This window comes from Denticeps clupeoides, chromosome 11 (genome assembly GCF_900700375.1).
Source record: "Denticeps clupeoides chromosome 11, fDenClu1.1, whole genome shotgun sequence".
NCBI lineage: Eukaryota > Metazoa > Chordata > Actinopteri > Clupeiformes > Denticipitidae > Denticeps > Denticeps clupeoides.
The window spans coordinates 2,161,721-2,172,519 of NC_041717.1; the positions used below are offsets into that span (position 1 = coordinate 2,161,721).

The following is a 10,799-nucleotide window of genomic DNA, read 5'->3' on the forward strand; positions in this document are numbered from 1 at the left end:
AACACACAGCGGCGCTTTTATTATACAAGACAACCAGTACACTTTACTCACCATGTTTTACAGTACTATACTCTCATCAGATCTACATATTTATTACTATTATATTAAAAATATTCATGCAATAATCTATTCATTGCATAATTAGCTATGGGAACGTAATCTTTTATTATGTTACATTAATGGCAACCCATGTGCAATGTCTTCTTTAGCTTTGATGATGAAAGAAATTATAATAATTAGAATTCAGATTTCAGAATATTGCAGAAAACTGCAACACATAGCAAGAAAAAAATACACTTGAATGTAAGCACCCAAATTGCTTCTTTGACAAGCAATAACAGTTGCAATCAATTTAACTATGAATTTATTCGTGCCATTACGTTTTTGGTCTGGCTGCAAAATATTATTGTTGTTGAGTTTATATATATATATATATACACACACACACACACACACACACACACACACATGTTTGAAATATATAACAAATCCACTTACAAGCATCTTTGTAGAGATTTGTACAGTATTTAAGTTTTAGTTTAGTTTAGTTTGTATATAAATATGTATATTTTTTATGATTGCACTATGGGAGTGGGTGTGTGAAACAGTATTTCAATACACGGTACACTGTTGTACTGACAATAATCCAATCTTGAATCTTGAATAGTCATGGAGCCAAAGTTACAATAGATGCAATGGTGAATCAATATGTTGGTAATGTGAAGGTCTATTTGGGGCTGACCGCATGCCTGCAAGGCTGATGAAGGTTCGTTACTACGGCGACAACAACAAACCCTTCCCCTTTCAAAAAGGAAAAAAAAGAAGCAGCAGAAGAAGACTGCCACTAAGCAAGTTTTTACCCACTAGACCTTTCTCTGTTGTTTTGTAGGATATGTTCTCATGGCAGAATGCCTATTTCTTCAGGAGCGACAGCAAAAATAGAAGTAAATTCATATTTGAAAAGGTAAGGAAGTTTACAACAGAGTGACTATGGGGATCTAGAAATCTAACCTGCCGGAAACTATCTCACAGTACCAAGGGTGAACATGGAAAGTCATTTTAAAATGTCTTGTTAAACAGCTTAATGCTTTTTTTTTGTTGTGCAGTCAAAACCATACTGCGTGTGTTAATGAGCATGTTGCATGCAGGTATTTGGATACGTTACCAAAAGAAAAGAGGAAAAACATTCTGAACAGCAGCATGATGGTATGGTCCAATAAAAAGCAAAGTGAATCACACTTTTGTTTTTTCATATCTCAGACTTTGCTTGTTTGTTTTTCTCATACAAGGACCCTCAAGAAAATGAATTGTGCGATTATAGTGATGGGCCCTCATCAACTGAATGTAATTAGTCAAAATCTCACCAAGATCATTGCATAGATTGTTTTTGACCTAATGACTTAATTACATACATCAGTCTTATCAGGCTTGGGTGTGGCAATAAATTACAAAAAGATTTGTCTGATTTGATTGTCAGGTAAAGAAAAGGCTGCAGCAGAACACAATGGCAGCAGCGATGGAGCTGAACCAGACGAGCAGCCTAGTAAAGACACTAAAAGATCTTCTGTATGTACCATTCTTTAGAGACACAGTCAACAGAGACGCAGGGTCGGCCCCTGTGCACGACACTGAAACAAGACCAGCTGCCCTTCGCACTAAAAAATTTAACCGGCTGCTGCAAGTTGCACGCAGCACCTGGAGTTTGAAGATGAAGTTGTGAAAGTTTAATAGGTTACTATGGAGTCTCACGCTAGGTGTTAAAGATCCAGTGGGGACTGCTATGGACCTAAATGGCTACAATTCACATATATCTGTGCCAGATATAGTCAGCGCTTTCATGCAAATGTGTGTTCTGATTCGTAAAATGTGCATATTTTCAGAGGTGCCTCATATTTTGGAGAAGCATTTTTATAGTGATTTAATATAATTTTACATGCATGATTTGTACTCTATATTAGTCATTAAACCACCTTGTCTGGATCGTAGAGCCACATGGATCTGCTGCATTATTATGTACCATCAGGTCCATCTCCTGGACACCCACATGTACTGCATATCCTATATTAATAGCAGTCATCCAACAATTACAGTAAGGAGTGTACCTTTACATTAAGGGTCAGCACTTCCTGCACACATATTTAGCTATTAGCTTATTTGCAAATTAATGCATGAGCCATAGGCTGCACAAGGATGTGGTTGTTAGGGTTACGACACTTTTATGGCAGTATTGTCTCGATAAGCCATCGAGACAGTAAATATGCAGACATGCAGTTAGGTCTGCTGTAAAACATTACTTCATATAATATAACGTTGGTGGTCAGGCTGGCTTTCCTTTTTACTTGATCCATTGCGTTGTTTGCGCTCTGTTCGTGCTGCTCTTTCATAAATTCCCTTCCTACGAAACACTAAAAGATTTCAGAAGTCAGAATGTCATTCAGTTGAATTTATTGTGAGCTAAAATGCACATAATTTAATCATCATCAACAGCAGTGTTGGATTGCTTTTATCCCGGGCAATACAAAATGTTTTACCATTAAAAAGTGTACCATAAATGTTTGTTAACTGGCTATTACCAATAATAATTTCACCTTCAAAGTTGCCCCAAATTACAAGTTTAATTTTCCTCCTAAAAATACACTGAAATGGAAAGACAGAATAAAAAGAACTTTCACACTTTTTGGAATTACATTAACCACACCTTACACATCATGTGTATTTATAAAATACACAAAAATGTCCCTGTGGAGTTATAGAGCCCAGTTTAAATCATGCTACTTGCCACCAAAATCCTACGAAGGCTGGGATTGTTATAGCTCATTCATCCTGAGCTCATTAATTCCAGTCTTTGTTTTTCATGGAGTGCACAAACTCACAGTGACACATTCACTCCCTCTCTCCCACACACACAATTCCTTAACTGAGCTTCACACACCCCTGCACAACGCCTGCTATAAAACTGACAGGTTGCTCTTCAGGATTGTGCAATGGCCTGGGCCGCCTCACACATTAGTCACTGCTGTCATCACCAACCACCATGCTGCTGTACTTCTTCTGCTCCAGCTCCTTAAATGTGTTTTTCACTTTGTCTCTCTTCAATCCGCCGTCCCTGGAAAAAGAAAGAAATAGATGAAGCACATAACCGGTGAGATTTCTCTGACGACGTGTATAAAAGAGACAGAAGAGTCTCGTCAGTTTACCAGGATAAGTCCACCAGCCCTCCTTGACGTGCTATGGCAGATTTGACTCTATTGGCAAACTGGACAGCATCTTCTCCCTCCTGAAGGAACAGGAAGCAAACACAGGTCTGGCTTATTCATTCAGATATCAGCTGCCCACTGAACCCGGCAGATCAATAAAGGAAGACGAATCAATACAAAAATCAATACATTATCACACGATATATGTGCTTTAGTATCTCTGCCCTGGACTGTTCCTATCGTGCAGACGCTGTGGCTATGCTATGGCTACGGTGAGACCCGTGTTGCGTCCAGCGAATGGGATTCGTTGTCTCATGTGGCGCAGCACAGCACCCATGCACACAGTGGAAATGTGGTCTCGGGGACCACATCGAATGTAAATCGAATCTTAAATAAATAAATGGCAATGATAAAAGCATCATAAGATCTTACCATCTGGGTCATAGCTGGAAGGTACCAGACGTTGCACACAATGGCCCAACTGGTCATCATTCTCAGCAGATAGCTCACCATGTTGTATTTAGCACTGTTCCAAAAGGCGTCACCAAATTGGGGGTCATACTGTAAAAAAAACAGCATTTTATATAACAATATTCATATTTAATTCAACAGAGATACAGTCACAAACATGTCATGAAAAAAACCAACCTTTATAGCAACTGGATATATTGTACCTCCAATTTCAAAACTTCCTTTTTTAAACATCATTACTGATGTATTATTGATGCATGTTCCTGTGGAGCGCAAGTGCAAACACAGCTTGAAATTAGCGGTCCAGCAGCGTATCAGTTGCTCAGTGTGTACAGGTCCTACCCTCCGGAAAAATCAATATTGGAAGCTTGGTCTTATCGTTGACATGGTCCCTCAGCCTGCGCAACACAGGAAAGAAAACTCTTGTAGTACTAACTACCAGCTAAAAAAATGAAAAAAATCCAAACCAGAAGACTCTGGGTCCTACCTCTGGGTCACAAGGTGGCGATCTTTCATCTCCGATCTCTCAAACCAGATGTGCGGACAAGATTTTACCATTGACCTCTGGATGACTCCCATAAGACCCCCATGAACCTGGCCAACCTGAATTTAAAAATCACTCAAAGCATGAGTATGTATGTTAAAAAGGTACATTAATAAACAAACCTACTATACAAATCTAAGTACACCTCATACATACCATAGCATAGCATCCATCATTGGCAAGGATGACCACATCAATGGGTGACGTGTGATTGGCCACACAAATGCCTCCTTTTCTCGGCCGGTTTTGTCTGTAAACAGGAAAAAAAAAAAAAAACGTGATTGCCTGGGTGGCATTTTTCCCCTGGAGGAAGAATGAACGGAGTGGACTCACTTGTTGTGGTAGTGGACTGTGGCGGAGAGACCTCTAGCACAGATCCGGTAGCACATGAGATGGACAAGCTCGCTGAGCCAGTTCTTAACCCTACCATGAGATTATAACGGACACATGAGCCTGGTGGGGTTATTCTTTTTAATGCAAACATCACTACAAAGCGCGTTTCAACGCGTCTCGCGCCCCGGTTTTAAAGTGATTTGAGACAAGCTTCAACTTGCGTTCATTCCTCATCATGTCAAACACAAAGGTCTGCAGGAATAAAGGCAACATGTGCCACACGAGCCAGGTTTAAAAGTGGAGAAGAACGTTACCTGCTGCTTGGTAGCAATCCCACCACCGTGGTGCCAATCACTAACCAGCTTATACCTATAGCCGCGAGGGTGATCCTGGGCGAACGAGAAGAGGATGCGGGTGACATGAAGAACATGAGGCGCTGACGGAAAGCGAGGGGGTGGCACAGTCACCTGAGCGGGGCCAGGATGCAGTAGCGTATGACCACGCCCAGCCCCCACAGGACGGTGAGGCGTAAGCTGACGTAATGGAAGTTGTTGTTGGTGCGGGTCAGCAGGTTCCAGGAGACCAGCTCCTCAGAGGAGAACCGCTGCGTCACCTCGTCTTCCACGATGCTCTCCAGGCCCTTCCTGCTGAAGTAGAAGACGTCGCTCAGCGTGAAGTCCCCCCCGTCTGGCCGCTTGGGCCGACTGCGCCGCAACTCGCCGATCTCCTTCTCCATGGAGCCGTCGTCTCTTTGGATAATTCCTAGAACAAAAGCAGCATCGCACAGGTTCACGACCGAAGGTTAAAGCAATATTTGAATTGTTGAATGTGTCATGAAATTTGGTTCTGCATCAAAACGTGACACGTCCACATAAAGCCGTGTGCTTCCCACACAATATTGGGGGCAGTGGTGGCCTAGAGGTTAAGGAAGCCGGTCTGCCAAGGTGTCAATGAAGTGCCACTGCTCCCCGGGCGACTGTCATGGCTGCCCATAGTTCAAAGCAGAGACACATTTTGTTGTGTGCACCGTGTGCTGTGCTGCAGTGTATCACAAGGGACAATCACTTCACTTTATTTAATTCTTCCTCTGTGTCCCAATCCTGTTCATGGAAAAGCACACTCGTTATTAGGCCACTAAGAAACCGCAGTGGATAAGAAAGGGGGAACTTAAGAAACAGGAAAGAGCAACACTCTCGCGGTCTATTCAATCAACTCTCCGGTCCTGAAATCTGATTGGCTGAGAGCGGTGCTATGATGTCCGATACAGCCACAATTAGCTGGAAACCGTTTCACAAAAAGAACTACTAAAAAAATGTAATAAATGACTGGAGCGCCACTATCAATATGCTTTTACAATCTCGTAGATTTTCTCTAGAAGGTTAAGGTCTCATTCCTTCGCAATCAGGCCCCAACAGATCGTGGCACCGGCACCGTGAAACTTGCCCGTGCTGCCAGGTACGGTTCAGCCAGGCAGCTGACCCCACCCCCCCCAATCCAATCATCGCACCTCAGGACCTTCTTCCATCCATCCCGAGACGAACCCGTGCAATTCGTGCCATTAGCTTCATTTCGGACTGGGGTTGCATGGTGCGTGTGGGAATGCTTTTTTTTACGCCTGATAAAAGAGCGCGTGGTTCCTCCGCTGACCGTCCAGGTTTTAATACCGCATGAAACAGCTCTTAAACCCAGTTTTCAACGTGTCAGTGATCGGTTTATCCCCGTGTACTATAACGTATACGTTTGTATGTACAGTTATGTGGCTTAAGCATAAAATCGAACCCCTAAAGTAATTTAGTCAAAGGAACAATGACCGGATGGCGCTCTCCCGGCGAGAACTTCATACGGAAGGTCGGTACAGGTCCCTCTGCTCAGCCGAGAGCGAGATAACACGACCAAGAACAGCGTCTCCGTCCCCCCCAGCACGGGAGGGCGTAGCTGATTAAATGCGGGACAGAGTCCACGGAGGCCCGAAGTGTCGAGCGGCCGTTGTGCAACGCGTGGTTACTTCACCACGACAGCTTCCCCCCAACCGCCGTTTCAGGCGAGACACGCGAATAAAAGTGGTACAAGTGTTGCACGCCCGGCCAGCGTTCTGGTCCTCGAGGCGCCAGGGTCTCTCACCGTTGGACGGGGACGGCTTGAGGGTCTCCCGCTCCCTGCGGCCTTTCTGGATGCGGAAGGTGGCCCACTGCGGAACAGGCAGATAATCGCAGTCATCAGGACGGAGAAAGGAAATGAAATAGTTTTTTCTAAAGGACAGTAGGGATGTTAACACGCACAATAAAATCCAACACACTATACAGAGAAGTAAGGAATAGCTGCGTCATATTTAATATTTGATATTCAGCATATTTGGTTGTTAGAAGGGTGGTAGGACCCTAGTGGGTAACACACTCGCCTATGAACCAGAAGACCCAGGTTCAAACCCCACTTACTACCATTGTGTCCCTGAGCAAGACATTTAACCCTGAGTGTCTCCAGGGGGGGGACTGTCCCTGTCACTACTGATTGTAAGTCGCTCTGGATAAGGACGTCTGGTAAATGCTGTAAATGTGAAGTTTGCATGCTAACTTTTTAGTCCAATAGTCTTCCAACACGTCAAACATGAGTTCTGTAGAGTGTTATTTTTTTATCATTGACTTCTGCTCACTGTGACCCCACGAGTGGCGTGGAAACTTACCTTCAGCGTCTTGATCAGGACCTTCATGTAGGTCTCCGTGATCCCCAGCGACACGCCGAACATGGCCGGCAGCATGATGAGCCCGACCACCAGCGACAGCCACACCTGCGCCGCCGAGCGCGCCGCTCCCCACGCGTCCTCCATGGCCGCGGGACGCGCTCAGGACGCGGGCATGTCGTCCGTCCGTCCGTCCGCCGCGCCGGCAGGCTGCGAGCACGGGGCGAAGCGGGAGGAGAAGAGCGGCGAACTGGGACGGAGCTCCAACCCGCAGGAACTTTCCCGAGACTCCGGACGCGGACACGGAGCAAAGTTCACGGCGCCACCCAGCGGCGGCCTTCGGTCCAGGAAATAAGAGCATTTCATCCCGATCCCGATCCGCTGTAATCTGATTCGATCATTTTCTCCCGCGGTTGGGGCTATAAGTCACGTGACCGCACAGAAACGATTAGATCTTGCCGGTCAAAGGTCAAGGTTGCCAGATGATGCCCAGAACCACTCACTGTTTTTTTTTTTTTGGCTGATTGTCTTTGCAACATTCCTATCAGTCTTCTGCGTTCTTCTTCCGTCCTCGCTGTGTTACAACACGCAATATTTTACACTCAGGAACACACGCATTATATGAGTCTGGCCTAAAAATGTATGACGCTTGAAAGTGATCCGGTTCACGGAGATTTAAGATTGAATTTGGTCCGGTACTCCTCATGTGACATTTAATACATATTTTACACCATTAGGAGTTTGTGGCTGCAGAATTGTCATTGTCAATCACCATTGTCGTTGTAAAAGAGAGCACAGCACACGGTGACACAACGTGTCCACTGCTTTTAACCAATCACCCAGTGTGTGGGGACGGTACCATGCTCAGTGCCAACTCGAACTGGCAACCTTTTCCTTACTAGGATAAAAATTAAATGTGCGTTGGGCCTTGGCCCATTATTTTTGCCTTTTATTATGTAGGGATTCATCCCTGACAAAATAATTGATTTGTAAAACATTTGTACAGTTCTGTTGGTTGAGATCCATGTGTGACAAGCATATTTGTTAAAACCCCCCATTTGAACAGCAGTTGGATTTCTTGTAAATATAGTTTGAAGTTAGTATCTGTGGACCAGTGTGGGAACATGGGAATACTGGGTTTGTCCAAACTAATTTGAATATTTTGCAATCCTTTTAAGTAATCAATTTTTTAGTTTAGATCAAAAGCATACACATCACAGCAACACTGGGCTTGTCAGAATTTGGCATATTTTGTCTGGAGCTGAATTACTAATATGTCTCATGGGTGTAAATGTTATCTCAGGTACTGATCTGTGTTAATCTAACTGTACAAGCTGAGAACATGAAAAATTACTCTCCATATTCCTAAGCAGGTTTGCGTTTTTTACATTTACGCCATTTATCAGATGCCCTTATCCAGAGCGATTTACAATCAGTAGTTACAGGGACAGTCCCCCTGGAGACACTCAGGGTTAAGGGGGCAGGGGGCAGTGGTGGCCTAGCGGTTAAGGAAGCGGCACCGTAATCAGAAGGTTGCCGGTTCGATTCCCGATCTGCCAAGGTGCCACTGAGGTGCCACTGAGCAAAGCACCGTCCCCACACACTGCTCTCCACTGCTCACTCAGGGTGATGAGTTAAAAGCAGAGGACTAATTTCACTGTGTGCATCGTGTGCTGTGCTGCTGTGTATCACATGTGACAATCACTTCACTTTACTTAAAGTGTCTTGCCCAGGGACACAATGGTAAGTGGGGTTTTGTCACGTTTCTGATCATGGGGAGGGGCTCTCTGGTTCTTTTTGCAGACCCAGAGTTTCATGGAGTCAAAGCCCCGATTTCCTGATTGTCTTCACCTGATGTTCTGTGCCTCATGTTGTCTCGTCCACATTGGGTCATAATATGTATGTTTGTAGCCTGTCCTATATGCTTTGCATTGGTTTAAGTAAAATCCCCTGTCTGGTCAAAGCCGTGCAAATGCATCCTTTTGTCCTGCGATGTCTTGCCATGGAATCCACTACCTTGATTCACAGGGGGGACTCGCCTGCCCACCCCAGTCCACACACACACAAACACACACACCGTCCACTCACTCACCCACACTCACAATTTACACAAGGTCCAAAACCAATGGCGACACCAAACCCAACTCCTGTAAATGGAGTCTGAATCTGACTCTTGACAGGCTTTCTCATGAAAGAAGTCAGAATTCAGGAATCTAATGTAAAAAAATGTTCTCAAGCCTGATGAAAAAGGACTAGGCTCTCTGCAGTTCTTAGTTTCATGTGGAAAATGTTTCTGGGAATAGTGAGGAACCTCACACCAACATGCCAACGTTCAACGCAGACAAAGCTACTCTAATAAAGCTGGACCTGGTGCGCACGACCCCTTGTTAACTAGCCTTGGCCTGATAGCCAGTTATTTATTGCTTTGAACTGCTGCAGCCACTGGGTCTGATTGTCAGGCAGGTATCACGTGACCACGGGTTATATGGGCTTCCTGTGTATCTGGAGAACAGCGACTGTTTTCCCTTTGATCAAATTCGGTGGCTTTGAGTAGAAATGCTCACCAGACATCCCCCAAAGCTCGTCCAACATCTGCTTCAGGAGTCAGGAGGGCTGTCCTGGTGGTGAGTGAATGACCGATAAGGAGAAGAGATCTGCAGACAACCAGAGCCCCTCTCAGGAACACGTGCTTTCTTACTCTTCTCCAGTTTCAGGTTTGTGATCAGAGCTCAAAAGTCTCCAAAACGTGGTGCCAAGACATATCAAAGTCTGCAGGTGTTACACCATTTACGGCTCAAATTTCTGGGGGTTGTGACCTCAGACCCTCATAAATAACACCTCCACATAATACATAATTCTAGGTTAGGCATTGCATGGCATGATTAGAAAAGACCGGAAGCAGTCGATACCTCCAATAACAAACAAATGTAATGAGATTAACCCATTCAGCAGAATTTCTTAAGAAAATTAGTAGATGCATAAGGTCTGACTGTTTCCTCATCTCCGGCCTTTGGCATATTTGCAACAGAAGGTGTCTGGTCAGTTTAGGGAACCCTGGGACTGGGGGAATTAGAAAAAACAAGCGAGCACAACATGATGTCTGGGGAGCAAGATCTTTGCTATTAGACGCTAGAATATGGCCACCATATGGCTGAATCCACACTGTGCTGCATTCTATTAGCAGATCAAGCACTGGCTTCTAATGAAACAGAAAATATGTTGGAAAGAGAAAATATTCTTTGATTAAAAAGGAAGTTTGGACTGAAAGAAGAACAGATTGATTTGAAGGCCTTTTATATCTGAAACATTTGTTTCATACGATACAAAACCATTATTACTGAGTTTGGCGAGTTTCTGACAGGTCAATATTCAGGGAATGTAGGATTCCCACTAGGTGAAACAGAAATCTCAGGTTCAGTCCCTTTATTTGATCAATAATCATTCAAAACCCTTACCAAACTATTTGTTGATCTGACATTGTACGTTTATGGACCAGGGGCGATTCTTTAAATTTTACATATAACCTAGAATACTCTTTAAAATGACGAATTTGCATACGCCACGCCCCTTGATCAAT

The 10,799-nt window shown here is 44.3% G+C and overlaps 1 protein-coding gene and 1 long non-coding RNA gene across 2 annotated transcripts; one reads left to right on the top strand and one right to left on the bottom strand.

The window, feature by feature from the left end:
* Positions 1-556: 556 nt before the first annotated feature.
* Positions 557-2,032, top strand: LOC114799428 (uncharacterized). Its single transcript, XR_003751235.1, has 4 exons — positions 557-964; positions 1,149-1,206; positions 1,290-1,344; positions 1,478-2,032. It is a non-coding gene; the product is annotated as an uncharacterized LOC114799428 (long non-coding RNA).
* A 567-nt stretch (positions 2,033-2,599) lies between these two features.
* Positions 2,600-8,711, bottom strand: agpat9l (1-acylglycerol-3-phosphate O-acyltransferase 9, like). The gene is made up of 12 exons (XM_028995251.1): positions 7,226-8,711; positions 6,667-6,733; positions 5,013-5,307; positions 4,860-4,934; positions 4,546-4,635; positions 4,369-4,462; positions 4,156-4,271; positions 4,011-4,066; positions 3,846-3,931; positions 3,630-3,758; positions 3,198-3,277; positions 2,600-3,106 (listed from the first exon to the last, which is right to left on the bottom strand). Exons 1-12 carry the CDS (start codon positions 7,367-7,369, stop codon positions 3,007-3,009), a joined length of 1,332 nt encoding a protein of 443 aa, XP_028851084.1. The 5' UTR covers positions 7,370-8,711; the 3' UTR covers positions 2,600-3,006.
* Positions 8,712-10,799: the final 2,088 nt, after the last annotated feature.

What these genes read in the sequence shown, in the direction of transcription:
- agpat9l (XM_028995251.1), bottom strand. Translation starts at nt 7,369, where the DNA reads ATGGAGGACGCGTGGGGAGCGGCGCGCTCGGCGGCGCAGGTGTGGCTG. An exon ending in TGCATCCTGGCCCCGCTCAG is followed by an intron (nt 4,935 to 5,012) that starts GTGACTGTGCCA and finishes TCGTTCGCCCAG; the next exon opens with GATCACCCTCGCGGCTATAG. An exon ending in GGGCTGGTGGACTTATCCTG is followed by an intron (nt 3,107 to 3,197) that starts GTAAACTGACGA and finishes TTCTTTTTCCAG; the next exon opens with GGACGGCGGATTGAAGAGAG.